This window comes from Cyprinus carpio, chromosome A6, assembly GCF_018340385.1.
Source record: "Cyprinus carpio isolate SPL01 chromosome A6, ASM1834038v1, whole genome shotgun sequence".
Classification (NCBI taxonomy): Eukaryota; Metazoa; Chordata; class Actinopteri; order Cypriniformes; family Cyprinidae; genus Cyprinus; species Cyprinus carpio.
This window is the reverse complement of record NC_056577.1, coordinates 10,986,042-11,005,472: the sequence shown is the minus strand read 5'-3', so window position 1 is coordinate 11,005,472 and position 19,431 is coordinate 10,986,042. Positions and strand designations below refer to the sequence as shown.

The window sequence follows — 19,431 nt, the reverse complement described above, 5'->3', positions numbered from 1 at the left end:
CTTTAGGGATTTTTAACTTCTGCTTTTATCCTCCCCTTCCTAATTCCCTGTAACCACCAGCTCTCCACCTGATCGAGGTTAGGTGGAAAGCCTCTAACGCATAACAGTCTCCTATGCTGGACCTATAATGTTTTTGGCTGGTCCTATGTTCATAGCAACCACCTTACTGATGGTCCGGACTAAAAGGAGGCGCCCCTTGAGCGGGGGCTCCAGCGCAGGAGGGTGGGAGTATAAAATAACCCTTTCTGTATATACTTATGTGTAAATTGCTGGTGGTTATGTCTACTAATAAACTCTGTGAGTTTCCTTTGCAGTGCTCAGTTACAGTGTTTACTAAGACACTTGTCAGCACCAGCCATCCGGCTTCATGTTCCGGTATTAGGCGGCTCAGATCACAGGTTTCTGCGGGAGCCTCCTTGATCATCAGGCTTGGCACAGCACTGCAGGGAATTTCATGGATATGCGGCCAGGTCACCCTGAGGGGTCTCCTGGCCGCTTAGCTGTGCTGTCGCATCCAGCGGGAAGTGAAGGTGGCAGTTACAGAAGTCTTCTTGTATATGCTGCCTCAGGTGATGCTCCCCTCGCTAGAGGTTTATAAAATTTGAGCTTGCCTCTCCCGTGCGGTTCAGCGCCTCTGCGATGCTTAGGAACCTTTAGGTACACACGCTAAGCTCTGTGTACTTTCTGAAAACCACATGGTGGTCAGTGTGCACGTGAACACTTTGCGCACTTTCTAAAAATCCACATATTGGTAAGTGTGCACGCAAGACTCTGCGCACTTTCTGAAATCCTGTATGGTAAGGGTTACGCGCTCCGCCTCGTTCCCTTTCTTGAGATGATTAGACCTTGGTTCCTTGGGCTTCATTCAGCCAGTGTGTATTTGTTTATACACTTCAAGCATCGCTTCCCTCAACATGAGGGGCTATTCGGGCGATTCTCGTGGTAGTTTAGCAGCGCTCCCCTTTTCCAAGAAGGGTCGCCTATGAGCGTGCTACTCTGGATTCAGGAGTTCTCCTCTCATATGAGACTGAGTTCACTGTTTTTCCCAGAGCGCTCCAGCATTATTTCCACAGATCGAGTTGATGACTCTCAAACATACTTTTTTGAGATGCACCATTCCATCTATGAGCTGCTCTATCAGAGTGCCACGAGAGCCCTTCCTTAGAACAGTATTTGAAAATCCATGATATGGTAAGTGTGCACGTGAAGTCTTTGCACACTTTCTGAAATCCACACTGTGGTAAGTTCGCACGCTAGTACTCTGCGTTCTTTCTAAAATCCTATATGGTGAGGGCTTCGCGCAGTTGCTTCGTGCCCTTTCTTGAGTTGGTAAAAGCCCCGTTCATCTTGGGCGCCACTCCACCCATGTATCCTCGGATACCTATCTAAACAGGGTGTTGCTACTGGAGATCTGTTGAGACAGCTCCTTCAGCAAGCTTTTGCGGAAGCAAGCTGTAGCCCCTGTGTGACAGGCAAGACTTAGTATAAAATGCTAGGTTCCTAGCCGTATCCCTTTAAAGGAATCTTTCCTGATTCCAAGCCTTTAGCTCTTCCACCGGGCCGAGGCCCTAACAATTAAGTTGGGTATGTAGCTTAGGCCTTTGGCCGTAAGGGGTATTGTCACAGACAGCCGTCTAAACGTCCGGGGGGCAACTCCCATTGAAATGGTAGAGTTGGTACTTAGTGTTCGCCATGATTCTGGCCTGCACTCCCCTCAGCATGGCGGCGTGGGTATACTGTTTCCCCATAGCGACCCCTAGAGGACGCAGTTCGAAGTTCCCTTGAAAGGGAACGTCTCAGGTTACGAATGTAACCATGGTTCCCTGAGTAGGGAACGAGACACTGCATCCTCTAGCTCCCTGCCATGCTTTGGACACAAGCTTCAGACGAAGAAGTGAATGACGTGTTTTCCCGGTGCCTGTTTTATAGTCGCACCGGTAGTGACGTCAGAGGCTGTCGCCGGCCAACTCGTTGGTGTTTTTTCATTTGTATGCTTCAGACACGGGTCACGACGAGGTGTTCCCCATAGCGACCCCTAGAGGACGCAGTGTCTCGTTCCCTACTCAGGGAACCATGGTTACATTCGTAACCTGAGACGTTTTTGTATTTTCATTTGTTTTATTCAGAAAAAGTAGACCCTTTACAGATTCGATTGATGTATTGCACTTATCTGTACGATCAAAACTGAAAGTGTAATTTAAGTTCTTTTCAGGGTTATCAGGAGAAAATACCCCAAAACGCGTATACGCGTTAATCGACTCCAGAGGGTTAATTTAGGCTTTTATATATATAGGATTTAAAAGGAGATATGTGAACCTTCTGTATTAGCTGGTCTGTTTTACTTTGTTGGATTGGGACCCATTTAATTCCATTGTAAATGTAACCTGGATTTTTAATTTAATTCTTATTTTTTTGAGAAATAGACCAGTCAAAATATATATATATTTTTTTGCTGTAATCAACAATATGTCACAAGTACTGTCTATTGAGCTGTTAAGAATCCACATTTGAACCGCTTTAGACGTCATGATCATACTCTCGATGGGTCCTAGAGTTTCACTGGGAACTGGTTCAGTATGTGTGTGGCACCACATTGATTCAGCTAAAGAAATGACTCCAGCATGCTGGTCAACGAACTGGTACCACAGTGACCCTGCTGCACTGGGAACACTGGGGAAGATGGAAACTTGAGGCCCCTTCTAGGAAAACAGGAAGCAGCTGTAACAACATCCTGTTTCAGAGTGATATCCAGGGAGCAGAGGCGCATGGGTGAGCCATCAGGAGCAGCCCAGCAGAGGGACAAGAATACAACCCAGTGTGTCAGAGCAGCAGTTGGGGGGCTGACGGGCTGGATTTTTTCCAGTCACCCTGTTGGAGTCAATGACCAGCAGTCAGTTGAAGATAGACGCGTGATACAGGAATACAATTATTTGCTGGTTTTCTTTGTTGAGGATGGTGGTTGATAGTGGAAATTGGAGAGAATGAGAGTCTTAGTAATGTGAGCTAGTGTGGCTTGTGTCTCTTAGTGTGTGTGTTTTCACATAAACTGCTGGGATATTTGTCTTTGTGTTCACAATGCTATTTTGGGAGCTGCAGTGAATGAGGAGATGAAATATGCTGTTCTCGGTGTCTGGAGGGAACAGTGTGGTGAGGTGAGAATGAGATGAAGAGTGTAAAGTGACAGTGAAACGGAGGGAGGAGGGAGGTTCTCCAATATCCTTCATCAAATCTTCAGAGTGTGCAGCAGTAAGTCATGTTTCTGGCAGCATTCAGAGCTAATTGAATTGAACTGAGGCTCCACAGAACACTGACTCCACATGCACTCAGCTGCCTCTCACTGTGTTCTTAATAAAAGTCTCAAACCAATTGGGCAAGCCTTATGTGTTCCTTTTTGTCTCTGTATGTTCCTCATTTTCAATTCTGATATGGCCTGTCTTGACCTGAACTTGTGCTAGCATTTTACTTTGCAGTTTCATATTGAATCAGACAGATGCAGACTAGTGTTATGCTCAGAAAGCACGCCCTCAACTGTTCACAGGCTGTCTAAGATCTTAAAGGGATAGTTTGTCAAAAAAATGAAAATTCTATATTTACTATTACTACTATATACTGTACTATATAGTATACTATATATACTACTATTATATACTTTTATTTACTCTCACTAATGCTGTCATTTGTTCATGCCCTTCCAAAACGTTATTCTGTGCAGTATCAAAGAAGATATTTTGAGAAATATATCTGTTCCTGTCCATGCAGTGAGAGTCAATGGATTCCAGTGTTGTTTGACTTTTAAAATTTTCATGGGTCAAATCTAGTCAGGAATCCACTTCATCAAATTTCACATGAGGGCGAAAGATTTCCACACACAGATGTTCTTGGGATCCTATTCCTTGATGCAGAAAATACAGACAGAATCACAGAATCCAGTTATAGAAATGGAATAGTTAATTGGCACGTTTTTGGAAATTTTTAAACGAATGAATCAAAAGTAGGTTTTAGACAGAAAAACTAAATTTCCAGAAAAACTCCAAAATGAGTCAAATTTTAATGTAATTTTGAAAAGACAAAAAAACCAAAACAACACCTGATTTCACAGGGGCCTTAATAATGCTTTATTTATTTTGTGCTATTTAATTTAATTTGATTTGGGGTTTGTTTAAAAAATTCATATTTCAATTTCACAAAGAAATGTTCAGCATTTTCTCCAAGCAATAATAAAAGGACATTTTCATTTAGAATTTTTTTTTTTTTTTTTTTTGTTAAAATGTTTTGAGTCTCATTTTTTTTGAAATATGTTTTTTTGTTATTATCTTTTATTTATTTTGGTGAATCGTTACGTCCCTGCAACAGAGCCTTTTTGCCCACAAAAATTTGCTGTAATTATAATTCAAAATCATTTATTATAATTAAAAAATGTCACATGAACAAAGTTGAAAGTAATGATAACGATTCATCAGACTGAATCAAACTCTTTTGAACAATTCATTAAAAAGAAGAGTCATTCACTCATGAAACGGACTACACTGGTCAAACAATTTTTTTCCTTGATGCAGCTTGAAAGAAAAACTCTATAAGAAGGGTTATCTGTCAATATTTTGCTATACACTGACAGCAAACTCAAATTCATCATGGAGCTGGAGTGAAAAGCAGTGCAGGAAATGTTGGTAAGCACCCTAATGCATATTGCACATATACTGTAAATGGAAATCGCTTTCGCCAAGCTCCAATCTGACGACCTCTTCCTGTCTAATTATGCCAGTTCTTAGACAGAATAAGCTGCAAAATGCATCAGACCTTGATGACTGTCAAGATTCTGGCTGTAGAAGAATATAGATGAGACCAGATATAATCAAGCAACTTGGATCTGATACCAGAGGAATTACACTCTCACTGTTCTGCAGGAAAGGAAAAGCTGCTTCACGACAGAGAGAGATTTATGCCCTGACTGAATGATGATGGATGTCCTTGGGAGTTGTGACTTGCGCCAAGTGCGCCTTTGAGCGCTGTGTAATGGTTAATTGTTGCAAGCTACCCGACATATTCATTATTGCGTGTTAGTTCCGCTTTCAGAAATCCTAATTGAATCTTTGATGGAGCCTCATGGTGTCAATTTTGGACTGGTGTTGGCCTAGTTCTCCAGGTCCCCTCAGGATGCTTCCATTGGGTGTGTGGGATTTGAATGATTTAGGAGTCTCTCTAAAAGCTGCAAATTTGTAAAGTGAGGGGGAATCCTAAGGATGAAAACTGAGCAGGTAAAAGCAGAGGTAGGACCTGATCTGGGTCAGGCCATCACAAACACCAGGACACTGACCCTGATAACGTGATGCAGAATTATTGTAAATTGAGGGACTTCCTGTAAACGTCTTTCTTTTTTTCTTCCAATTTCACTATTCTGTTCTTTCCATCACGTTGTCATGTTCTGCCAGACACACAGAGTGGGTGGTTGAAGTCCGCTTCTGCAGTCGGTCAGCTCACAGCGAGGGGGTGGAGGGTCCAGGCAGGTCATGGGAAACTGCCTGCAAAGAATCAATGCTGAGTGAAATGAGACTCTCACTCTACATACACATATAAACAAATACATAAGAGCATTTAAATAAGACACATGAGCCTCCCACAGGGCGCACAGACACCCCTCATTAGCCCACCTGCTGGAATATCTTGGCTGTTTCCATTCTGAAGTTGATTTTTGTGTCCTTCGTGACTTTGTTACTTTAAGTGACAACAGGATTGTCATATTTGTGAAGTAATGATGTTTACACCGTGCTTATATAGTTTACGTTTATACAGTGCTTTATATTGTGTGGATTGTTTCAAAGCAGCTTCACATTAATAACCAGGACAATACGTGTTAATGTTGTAAAATTATGTTCAGTTGAATAACTTGCTGTTTTAGTATCATAATTAATGCCTTCATTTTTTTAATAGATGAAATAAAGGGTGCTGTCACAGTATTCATGGTTAGTGAGCTCTCAACAAAGACACATATCAAGAACCTTTCTGTATTTTCTGCAAAGATACCTTTTTTATCCTGCCAGTGTTTGAGATGGAGATTTCTTTTAGAGAACTATAATATAATATTGAACTATATAGTATATAATATTGAACTATATAGTAAGGTCAGACTAAAGCTCTTGCAATGTCTGTTATTACTGTTTTTATCAAGGCTGCACTGAGTTTTATAATCAACCATGCTATTGACTCCCATAATGAAAAATAATCCAGCAAGTCTATTTCAATTGAAGAGGTGAGACAAGATTGACAAGCGCTTTGGCTGTTATGGTTCATTACCGGTCTGTCACTCCCATCATGTCTCCTGTGATGTTACAGACTGTCATTTTGAATGAGTCACAGTATCACACACAGCTGTCGTAGCGCTGTGTTGATTGGTTCCATCTGCGCACGGAACACCCAATAGAGGAAGGAGATTGAAGTTCTCAAATAAGTCTGATTTCTCCAAACAATATGATTTATATGTGATTACAGCATCAATTGTGCAATCAATCTTTATTTTTCCTTTAATACCCAGTAGGTTTTCATATATGCTTTCTGTGTGGGTAACAGATTTTGTTAACCTTCCTCAGATATCAGTCACTGTGGCCTTTTCAGGGTTACCCAGTGGAATATATGTAGCAACCCCCTTATTCTTCTGATAGGCTTTCAAAAAGTGGCAATCCCCAAGGGTTATACATATATGTTAGCATTAGTCTGTGTTTAGTATGGGTCCCTTGAGAAATTATAGACTGTTGTTATCTGACAACAGTGAGCAGATGATGGAAGCAAAGCATCCATCGCTTTGTGCACATAGATAAACACAACGAAGAATAAAGCAATGCCCCAAAATGCCTACTTACTGTAGACAACATTTTAAGACATTACATGCACACTCTGAATGTGTGGACAAGGCAATATGTGTGTATACAGTGTGTTTTTATACTAATTAGATGCTTTTTGCTGATTGTGTGTGATACATATTTTTATGCTAATTAATCACTACGATAGCAATGCAGAATGCTAACATCACACTCTCCTTGAAACACTGCACGATTTTCAACCTTTTTGACTCCAAATAGAAATTCACATGACTTTTCCAATTGTTGTGACTTTTTGGATAAGGATTAAAGATACGGATATATATATTTATAATTCTTATCCAATAAAATAGTTTAGAGCTAATATTTAAGATTCTATTTGTATTCATCTTCATTACTTTTTCAGGTCTGGAAATTTCACTTATAATTAGGCTTCCTCATATATACAGTTTTTTTGGAGGGCTATTTGTGTTGCGCTCTGAGTTGCAGCATATGAACATTGTCCAAATTAGTTACAAATGAGGTTCCATTTCAATTAAGATTAAGGCTGTAGGTGTCATCAGTAGTTGCTGAAAGACAAAAAAAATTTGGAGTTGATATTAGAACACATTTTCGTTCGTCATGCATCTCTTAGCAATGATGCACATGTAATTGCAAAAGTTTGTTGTGTTCGGAGTGACTTAAATATCTGGTAGTGTGTGATTTTCATTCTTTTATTTACAACTTTTTCTGCTGTAATCATATATGAATTCTGCAAGTGTATGATGCCTAGTGTTTTATAATCGTTTCATGTAGTGTATTCCAGTCTTTAGAAGACACCTTTCTTTGTAGGAAGGCAGCAGCTCACTACATTTGTGTATTTGGCAGTTGCTTTCATTCAAAATGACTTAAATTGGATTTAATATAAACATTTTATTTGTTCATTCAATCCCTGGGAATCAAACCCATGACTTTGGTATTGCTAACATCATGCTCTACTGTTATCTAGCATTTTCTGTAGCATTGATCGTCATGGGCATTTGCTTTGATAATACAGCATGACCTGACTCTAGCCATATATAAACATAACTTTTCTGGAGTCATGGATTTGCAGTATTATTTGCTGGTCTCTTATAGACTTGTGCCGGTATTCGGTAATGCGATATATCGCGGTAATGAATATGCACGGTATTGTTATTGTGGGCACTTCTAAATACCGTGAATAATTATATATGACAAATTATTCAGAATTTGGAATGCATTTTAAGAATATTTTTCCCATCAACTGCTCAAAATGCACAACACCACTGTCTGCTGCTTGGAAGAAGCTGCGCTCTGATATAAACAAGCACGTAAGAGAAGCACATGGGGGAACACGTGAGAGACGCGCTAAATGAAATCACATTCACTCTCTGACAGCAGATGGCGCTAAAATGCAGCCCTTACCCTGTAAACTCCATAAATAAAGCAGCTACTACTTTCTAAAACGTATTTAAATAGATTTAAATAGCCATTCAGATTTGTGGATTTGCTATGGTGTTCATCACAGAGCCAAATACTTTAATATTTAGACTTAATAGGCTATTTATTTTCAAACTTTTTTTTTTAATCTGGACTACAACATGCCCTAGATATTGTTTGAAAGTGTTTTGATTCTTTATTGTCCATTCACACTTACATTAGGGCTTCTTTAGTTAACAAACTGCCAATGAAAAATTCTTCTGAACATTCATTAATCTCAGGTATTCCAATATTTAATAACACATTGTTAAAAATGAAAGTTGCAACTGTGTTATTTAATGAGCTAACATGAACTAAGACTTGTATTTTTTTAACAAAGATTAATAACTTCTATAGCAAATGTAGCTATTGCTCATTGTTTAGCTGTGCATTTATTGAATGAGCACTATGCGATGTCCGAACTGATTACACTATATTTTATGTATTACACCATCTTTTATGTAAAATCATTTTCTATTTTTAAACTGTCTTAAATTCTTTTTAAATCAATTTTTAAATAATTTTCAAAGTTCTTAAATCGCTTGTTTTATTTTTGAGGTTATTTTTCTTCATGATTTTTTTTACTTTCTTTTATGTAAAGCACTTTGAATTACCATTGTGTACAAAATGTGCTATATAAATAAACTTGACTTGTGTTAATGCATAATGTTAATGCATTAACTAAGGTTAACTAATGATGTCTTATTGTAAAGTGATACCTATTGGTCTTTATAGTTCTTTTTGCAGTTTAATGTGTAAAACTTTTAACTTTATATATTTTTTCTGTATTGCTTTATTGTATTTAAATGTTCAGTTATTTTTGTTATAAGAAAACAGCTATTTAACCTGTTATACTGTATTATGACCACTTTTTTTAAACTAAATTTCAATACCGTGATAATACCGTATACCGTGACAAAAGCATTATCAATTAATCGCAACAGGAAAATTTGATACCGGCATATCCCTAGTCTCTTAGATGTCCTCTGAGCGTTTGAGCCCACAGTGCACTTGTAGCCACTATTGTTCTGCTGTGAGGTGAAACATGTTGTGCAGCTGAGTGTGGGGGCCGTGCAGGCACCGTCGGCTCTATTTAACACATAGGTCTATTTGATCATTCGCTCTGCTGAAAAGACCTAAAATGAACACAAACATGTTTTGTACTGGAGTGTAGTTGTGGAGTAGTATGTTCGGTTTGTATAAGTGTAAATGAAAATGGTTTTGTTCCGTTTTGGTCTGTTTGGCTGTGTCTTTTCCTCTGCCGTTTGTATTGGTCATTGAGTCGCTCATCTATAACTGTTCTGTAAATAAGACTGAACATTTACACATTTACAATGATCTCTCTCTGTCTTTGTTACAGATGCCTTTGTCAACAGTCAGGAGTGGACACTCAGTCGCTCCGTACCAGAGCTCAAAGTGGTGAGTCCAATCATTGATGTTTAAAATTTGTTCATAATTAATACAAGATTTCATTTTCATCATTTTATTGCTTAAATTAGTGTTGCATGCTCGTGACTTCACCACTAAACAGCTTTGATCAAGTCATAGCTTCTCTAAATTGGCCTGAATATGCAGAATTCTGTGTTTCTTGGCCTGTGGAAAGTCAATTTAAAATTAGAAAATAAACTCTTAGACTCTTTACTCTCTCACTGCTTTATTTGTTGGTCCACTAATAATATCCATAAAGATATATATGCATCACAAATGTCATTACAGCGTAATTTCCTCCACAAAACATTTTCTTGTTTGATAGCGTTCTGTGTTGAAATTATTGCATGTAAAAATGTAACAATATTTAGGGTTTGGTCAGAATCCGCTAAAGTTTTGTGAAGATATAGCCTCATGTCTATTTTTGTGTGAATTACTTCAACATTGGAAATCTTTTGATAACCTTTTTCCGGCATTGTCTGAGGATGATCTGAGCCAATTTTGGTGGAAATCAGGCAAACCGTCTAGGACAGTTTTTTTTATTTTATTATTATTATAATTTTTTTTTAGCAAGATTCAAAATTGCGAATAATCTTGACCCATAAAATTGAAAATTTTTGGTATGCATTTGACTCGGCATGAGCCGAGAAATCAGTGAAAAAATATTTTGCTTCTAGACCTTACGGATCCTATTGTCTCCGTTAGGTTTCTTCTTCTCCCTCCTCCTCCTCCTCCTCCTCCTCCTCGTCCGCTCTAGAAGTCTATGGGAGCCCACAGAACTGCTTGCAGGAAATTTTGCACACAGATAGGGGAGAGTCTCCATATAAATATAACAAATTTGGAGTCGCTATCTCAAACTCTCTAGTAGGGCTGGTCCGAATACCATTTTTTGAGCTTCGATGCTTCGGTAGTAATCAACACTGAATATTCGAAGCTTTGGAGGGAGGGGGCTGAACATATTCTTCTCTCTAACACCGTGTCTACACCGGACGCGAGCGGCAAAGCGCCACAAAATACAATAGAACCTATTATGCTGTCTACAGTGGATGTGGTGCGCTCGGCGGACAAATTTCCGACAGTAAACTTCTGCTGCATTATATTTATGACGTACTGACACAACTTTCAAATGATTTTCAATGGTCGCATTGTCACATCCAGTGTAGACAGACTTTAGCTGTTGCGGTGCGCCTCGATGTGACACGACAACTCCGGTGAAGACACGGTGTAAATAAAGGCAGGAATCTCTTTGTGTTTGAATTTTTATTATGTCAAGAACCGTTCATCCAATCGGCTTTACGCGTGGCGGGTGTGTTGCTGCAGACCCAAGGGAGTGCAGTGTCGCATTTTTATGGAATATGGACATGCGACACATTCTGAATGAATAAACTTTTAATAAACTACAGAACAGTGCATGCCGAAGCATGTAAGCGCCTCACGCGGACAGGGCTTACATGCTCCGGGAACAGACACTGTACTAGTGATACAAAACACACAGGTCTGTTAAGAGCAATACTTTTAATATAGACAAATTATTATTATGCTGGGCTACTGTACGTTTTTTTTTTATGACTGCCGTATTCGCAAGTATTTTCCAAGCAAATTAAGTGCACATTTTTATCATGTGTACAATTACTGTTTGTTTTTTTACACCAACAATATACTATAGGCGTGCTACTCACAGAACTCAGGTGATTGTTCAAACTTGATGTGCTGTTGTGGTAGGCCAGTTTCAAATCGCGCATTTGGCACACTGCCTTTGTCTTGTCCTCACTCAATTTAAAGTGCTCCCACACAACTGAGGTCTTCGGCATTTTTGTCTTCTCTTCCAGATGAACTGAATCATGACGTTCATTCATGGGCGAATCATATTCAAGGGCGAATGAGAACTGTTTCGCGGGGGATGCCAGGTGTTCGAGAAAAAAAAAAAAATAGAATATCCAAACTGAAAATCGAATGCCAACCCACTGAACGAATATTCAAATAATGTAATATTCTGGTCCAGCCCTGTTCTCTACTGCCACCAATAGGCCAAATTTACACTCATATATCTGCTAATAAGTTTTGATCCGATTCCTTGCCTCATGCCAAGTCAAATGCATACCAAAATGTAAATTTCTATGCGTCATGATTTTTAGCAATTTTGAATTTTGCTCCTTTTTGAACTTGTCATAGACAGTTTGCCTGATTTTCACCAAAATTGACTTGGATCATCCTCAGACAATGCTGGGAAAAGGTTATCAAAAGATTTCCAATAGACCAAACCATTCTTGTAAGCACATTAACGAATTTGATGAAATTCATGCAAGAATGGACATGAGGCTATATCTTCGCAATTGTTTAATGGATTCTGGCCGAACTTGGTGTTATACCAAACACGACCTGAGGGCACATGAGTAGTTTTGACACAGTGTCACCTACTGGTCAAAAGATATAAAAAAAATAATATATTTTGTTTATAATTTATGAACAGTTGGACCAAAAATTATAAGATTGATTGCTTTAAGTTATGAAATGGCACACAGAATTGAACAATACCTAATTTTTTTGTCAGCTTTTTTGGGCATCGACAATTTTGAGATTTGTAGTAAAATGCTGTATCAATGAATGTCTTTAACAAGGGTCTCCAATCATGCTCCCAGAGAACTACCATACTGCAGAGTTCAGCTTCAACTCTAATCAAACAAACACAAACTAGCTAATCAAGGTGTTCAGAGCTGCTTAATTATAGACAGGTGTGTTGAAGCAGGGTTGGAACTTAAGTCAGCAGGAAGGTACTGTAGCTCTCCAGGAGCAGGGTTGGAGAGCCGTGCTATTAACTAAGTAATTAAAAACAATTCCATAGCTCTTCATTTTACCTCTGTTGTGCTTGACCGCTTAATAGCTTCTTGCAGCTATATTTTAATATATTTCGCATAATTTAACAAAATTCCTGTTCGATTGGAAAGGACCTTATTTACCTAGATTTTTATCTACACGTCATTACTTATCACTTGTCTCATATTGCGTTCTTGGTAAAGAAGTACACTAACAATTTATATATATATATGTGTGTGTGTATATATATATATATATATATATATATATATATATATATATATATATATGTATATATATGTGTGTATATGTGTGTGTGTGTGTGTGTGTATATATGTATGTATATATGTATATGTATATGTATGTATATATATATATATATATATATATATATATATATATATATATATATATATATATATATATATATATATATAAATTCTCATGGTGTATTATTTGTTGTGTTGGAAATGGTCATATACATGTTGGACAGTATGTTTAGAAAAAAAGGTGTGTTATTAAAGTCTTTCTTTAGATTGTAATAGTTTTAAATGTAATAATAATAATAATTAATTTCATCATTTTAATTTAATTTCATAGTTCTTTTATTATATCAAATGATGTTCTACGACAAGGAAACATGATTAAGAAGGGATGATAACAAGGGATGACCATTTTAACTTGTCATTCTTGTAAAAAAAAAAAAAAAAACCTGTTAGTTTTAATAAAAATCAAAACTTGGGACTTAAAAATAGCCAGAGTTAAAAAGACACTGTTTTACTGTACTGATGGTACTCAGTATCCAGCAAAGGTTGTAATATCATGAATGGGACCCCTAATAATTCTGTGTGTATGTGCAGGGCATTGTGGGTAACTTGGCGAGTGGAAAGTCTGCCCTGGTGCACAGGTATCTGACAGGGACGTATGTGCAGGAAGAGAGCCCTGAAGGTACGTGTTTTGCTCTATCAAATGGCCAGGTGAAATATGAAGACCCTTTAAAGCCTTTGTTATATCACTCACTGTATTTTTTCTTGTGCAATATTATTAACAGTTTGTATAACTCACTTCAATGCTTTTGAAAGGCTTTACAGTGGTGTATGTATGTCCTTCTGTTCTTAGATCCCGTTAAAGTCTTGAAGTTATGTGTAAATACAGTTAATATTCCTCTCTTTTCAGTACTGCCGAGGCATAGCCTAGATGCACTTCTTATTTTTTTTCTTTCAGCTCTCTCCTTCTCTTATTCTCTCTCTCCGCACACCTGCTGTTAGTATGGTACAGTTGTGCCAGAGGACTCTGCTGTACTCCCCATGTATAATTGAGAACATTCAAGGCACACTGCCAGACCACCACAATATGTTCTCATCCCAGAGTATGGATGTGCTTTCAAAAGCTCCCCGTGTCAATATTTCATGTCCTTTATAACTGTTATTATGTAGACATGTTAAACTGGCCTTTCAAATAGCTCCCTCAAGGAGCAGGGTTTATAAAGTTTAGGTATTCATTTAAAAATCAGGGCTTTTCTTTAGAGATTGCAATTAGTTTAAGCAACATTTAGTACAATTGTTCTTAACTGCAGTGATCTGCATGCCTGGGGGTCCCGTAGAGAGCATGAGGTCACAGAAGAGGGCAGTTAGCGGGCCGACGGGCACTAATCATGTCTCGTCCTTTCCTTTGCACTTTACCGTATAAAACTCAAGCCACTGCATACCAGCGGTCAACCAGGAAATCGCCCTGGAAGAAAAAAATCCCCCAGAAATGTCAATTGCCTATTTGCCGCAGTGGATTATAGCACAGATTGCCAAAGGAAACTTAGCGCGACATCAGAGACCATTGAAGTGTGTGCCTTGCTAAGCTTATGCAACACGGTTAAATCTTTCACGTTTGAGGCCAGCATGTCATCTGATGTTAGAAGTGCCGCTAAACTCAGATTTGCAGTGACGTTATGTCACATTTCTGCATCAGAAAGCTGTGATTTGAATTTCCAAATTTACATTCCAGTAAAACTACCACATAAAAACTTTTCCTACTTTTCTTTTTTGAAGTTTCACTATTCTGGGTATAAAAATAGTGTTTCCTAGCTTTGGTAGAGTAACCCCAACCTCGAAACCACTAAGTAGAGCTGGAGCAGATTTTTACTGCATTCTGCATTGAAAGCAGTCGGCCGCATGGGTTTTGCACCGCCCCCCTCATCTATCACACATACTACATGAATAGAAACATTCTCAGAGCTCATTAAGAGATATTATCTCAAGGCCAACTGTGTGTGTATGTTTACGCAAGAAGAAAGAAAAATCCCTACAGGCCCTGTGGTCTCAGTCCAGACCCAGTCTTTCCCATTTCAAAACCCAGCACCCCATATGGGTAAATAAAAAGTTTTTTTTGCTTAAGCCACCACAATCATGTTTGATGTAGAAATGCAGCTCTGCTGGGATCAGCAGTTTGGTGCAATTGTGCAGACCAGCCCCTCTGGCGTGATAAATAACACTTTTATCAATGTGAAATATCAAATTAAGACTTTGAATCTTTTCCAAGTAAGATCTACAGTAGATAAACTAGTTGCAAACCGTAAAATCGACACAAACTAGTTTCTACTTCGTATTTCTTATCTTTTTGTTAAATGGGTCAGTGGCGAATAAGAATATTTAAAAAAATCTAGTTTAAAACATCAGTCAAGTTCTTAGAAATCTTTTATGTGGTTTAAAAATGTACACTGTTTAAATATTTGAACTTGGGTTTAAATTTAATTAGCTAATAAATGTTATTTGGTGTAAACATCAAGTAAAAAGGCACACAAAAGTATTTTTCAAATATTAATAACATTTTAACATAACAGCTTCACTTTTCTCCAAAAAAGTTAAATTGCACTTAGTTTATTAATTTTTATAAGATTTGTAAAAATTAATTTTGTTTTTATTCAAGAATTATAATTATTATTTTTAATTACCTTTTTTTATTATTATTGTGTATTATTCTAAAATTTACTTGGCCTAGAACAAATAAAAATGAATTATAATAAAATAAAAATAAAAAACATGCTCATTATAGAAGAGATGTATATTCAAGTCATTGTATGTTTAAATGGCAATCTAATGTATTTTTGAATTAATTAATATTCAGCCTAAGTATGAGTATTACTTCACTGACCTCAATACTCAGCTGGCCTGCATTATATGAGCGTGTGTGATAGTGCGTGCCCTTTCATGAGCGTACTGTAAATCAGCTGTATTGACCTGACCGTGTCCTCAGGGCAGATGTTTTTGATCTGTCTGTTCAGATGCAGCATACTCAGGATCCACAGGCACAGAAGCTCTGTCACAATAGAATGAATGAAAGTCGCTTCTTTCTCTCTCTCTCAGTCTCTCTCTCTTTGTCCTGCTGTGTTTAATTTCTTAAATGACTGTGCATGTTTAGCTTGGCTGCTTTTTGATTTGAGTTTTGTTTATTCTCTCTTTCCTCGGCCGCTTCTTTAACTAGCTGACGTGGATGCAGGTAACGTCGTTTTCTTCTTGGGGAAGGTCTGTCGTAGTGCAAGAGAGTTGAGAAAGTGGACTCTCCCCACTGTGGCTTGTGTAACAGCATATTCTTCATCATGTTTCTGTTTAGATGCTCACAAACAATGTGCATCTTTGTAACTTCTTCCAGTAGAATCTACTCCACATTGCTTCTCTTGATTCATCACAAAGCTTTAAGCAGATCAAGCCACAGAACAGGAGGTTCCACTCTTACTCCTCTCTTGATGCCACTGTAGTTTTGCCATCTTCCATTTCATTCATTTCCTTAATAAACCACCAATGACACCACTGCACTGCGGGTCACTGTCCATCAAGACAGGATGTTAGACTGTTGTTGAACTGTGCGTTCTATAAAAAACGTTGTTTCTGAGAGTTTCTCATGATGAGGTAAGCTTCAATGCATCCAGAGACTCTAAACTCGAGTATGTTTTTACTCAGCTGAGGTTAACTCCAAGGAGAAAGAACCCAGAGTGTAATTAACCAATGGGTGTGTATCTTTCACTCGCTGTGCACTTCTCTCTCATTCTCTATTTTCAACAAATATATATAAATATCTGGGTCCAGACTGTATTCTGAGTATTAGCTGTCCTGATGCTGCTCTACTTCCTTATCCTTCATAATGCAAAAAGACAAACCATGTCATTACGGAAAAGCTTGCCATCCCCTCCAGTCTAACAGACATACCCGAACAACTCACTCACACTTCGTTTTCAACCAAACCTGGCAACTTTTGTAAAGCACATGAACTTTGGCATTCACTTTATTGCCCACATGTTTGGTTCAGCAGAGGAGCAGAGTTCAGTCACTCGAGTCATCCAGACAGAGGGGAAATTGGAACGGAGGCTGTAACAGATTAAGCTGTTCGAACGAATCCATGAAAGCAAGAAACATTGTGTTCCATCATGTCGTCATCTCAGTTGAGTTAAAGTGGCTATGCTTTAAAAGCATAATGTCTCTCTAAGGAAGAAACTGTAAAGTTAAAAACTATGGCAGTGCTGCATATGCTGTAATAAATGCGACTGATGCTGTATTAAAGATAATAATAATAAAAAATATATATATATATATATATATATATATATATATATATATATATATATATATATATATATATATATATTTATATTATTTTTAATCTTATCTTATTTTTATTATTTATTTTTTAATAAATCTTATTTTAAACTGTACGTATAGAACCCCCCCCCTCCCCCCTTAAAATAATCATATCCTAAAAATGACTAGAAGCACAGTGAAGTCTATAACTAGACTTTATTTCACGCTGCAAAGCAACAAAATGTGATTATTTTAAAGGGGGTGATTCTTTTCTATACCAACTGTATGCTTTCCTGGCATTGTTATATCTAGATAAAAGGTTTAAACTGTGTGAGAAGTAGTGTGATATTATGAAGATGTTAAAAAAAAAAAAAAAAAGATAATTGCATTGAAACATTAAAGCCAAAATAAATATTATCTAGAAATTTGTTATAATTCATATATAAAATATTTTAAATAATTATTCAAATATTTTTGTGGATTACTTTTCACAGTAAGTATTGTGATTATTGTAAATAATTTTTTTCCCCTTCTGAAATTTTCCATGACCCCAGTTAAAAAAACAACAAAAAAGCTTACCTTACAACATTAAAAATATAGCTTTTCTGGAATGCATATTGGTTGAGCATAAATGGCTGTTGTCTTAAAAAAAAAAAAAAATTGACAATTATTGACATGACCAATACTTTAAATAAATTATTTCAATTATTTAAATTATAAAATTATAACAATTATTTCTAACCTGTGGTTACACCACTGTTCCCAATTAGACCTGATAAATCAAAAAATATTATTGAGTGAAATAGTGTAAATAGCCTTCAAACCCATTATCAGTCCTTCCCAATCTCTCTGTAGGATTTATGGTCTTTTTTGGTTATCATGGGGATACACAGTTGGAGGCCAGAGGTGACGGGTAAAAGTTTAACATGTTTGAGTGGTCATGTCCCCAGATGACCGTGGAATGTCCTTTCAGGCTATGAAAGCGAGAGTGAGGCTCTCTCAGGTCTGCGGTGCACAAGCTGATTAGCAGTGTAGAGCTGCAGTAAGGTTAAGACCCTCTAACATCTCCAGAAATCCCCTCTGATCCTCTAATGCTTCAGAAAATCAACCAACAGTTGCCCTCCCCTTTTCCCCCGAGAGAAAGACAGAGAGAAGTCTCTATCACACTCTCTGTCCTCTGATCTCTGACCACGCTCTCATCTCAGATGGGGCATAGGTCACAAGATTACTCAAGACATTTTGACCTTTACCACTCCAGCCATCGTTAGACTGGATGTTTGGAAAACTAATTACAGCGGTAACACTTAATTAGTCATTGGGGTCAAATACTTTTGACTCAGGCATTATTTGTCTTTCTCTGGAAAGCAAAGAAGGTCAAGTAGAGAGTACTCAGATAAATAAAAGGCACTTTAATGTATAGATGCATCCAATTGTGCATTTAGAAAACAAAGTTCCAAGTGCAAAAAAAAAAAAAAAAACTTATCACTGTGGGCAGAAAAATTCATCAATGCATTTCAAGCACAAGCAGCGAATCTTACACCAAATAAAAATAATGCACATCATTTATTTAATATATTTTTATAGTACTCACTTTTTGTATATTTACTAGTTCTGAACTCTGATTTTTAGAACAAATTATTTTCCCCCCAAAAATAATTAAGAAAATAACAAAATGATGATGACACATGCCCTTCTCCATTTCCATTTCAATCAACAGTCCACCAATAATCTCATTTTAGAAGTAGTGAATGTATTCCAATCATCAGACTATTTAAATTGATTGGCTTCTTTTGTTGGACAGGAGGACGTTTTAAAAAGGAGATTGTAGTGGATGGACAAAGTTTCCTCCTCCTAATCAGAGATGAAGGGGGACCTCCGGAGGCTCAGGTAGGTAGTACAGCCACAAATACCATGTGTTTTCCTTACAGAGGATGTTCTGATTCACAGTGCTGTGCCTTAGTCTCAACTCTTGATGGCGTAGCTATAAAAATATATTAATTTTGTTTAACAAAGCGGCTGAGTGGAAACCATGATGTAATAGGGTTTACATGAGGTTGTTAACATTTATTTAGACGAACTGATTTTCTGTTAGTCATAAAATGCAAACAGGAAGTCTCATGTGCTCTTTCTCATGGTCTATGAAATATGAATTTGATGGTGTGTCTCAGTCTGCTAGTTCAGTAAGTGCACTGAGCAGGAAGTCAGTCATTTCTAGAGCTCTCAGAACTGTTTCAGTGCACTTTTTTATGGAAATTTCCAGAATTAACCATATAAATCCTTTGGTTGGATCATATATTCACTTATCTGAAATGTTGTCATGGCTTCTTAAGTCT

General features: G+C 37.5%; 1 protein-coding gene across 5 annotated transcripts in view; it reads left to right on the top strand.

The window, feature by feature from the left end:
* Positions 1-19,431, top strand: part of LOC109096555 (arf-GAP with GTPase, ANK repeat and PH domain-containing protein 1) — a 190,059-nt gene that overhangs the window by 93,773 nt on the left and 76,855 nt on the right. For 3 of the 5 annotated variants that reach the window (XM_042758027.1, XM_042758026.1, XM_042758024.1), the window contains 4 exons: positions 9,652-9,710; positions 13,394-13,481; positions 16,008-16,022; positions 18,900-18,985. In XM_042758027.1, the coding sequence (XP_042613961.1) occupies positions 9,652-9,710; positions 13,394-13,481; positions 16,008-16,022; positions 18,900-18,985 (248 nt within the window). The remainder of the gene's footprint in view (positions 1-9,651; positions 9,711-13,393; positions 13,482-16,007; positions 16,023-18,899; positions 18,986-19,431) is intronic. The other 2 variants (XM_042758028.1, XM_042758025.1) reach the window with 1 other exon arrangement.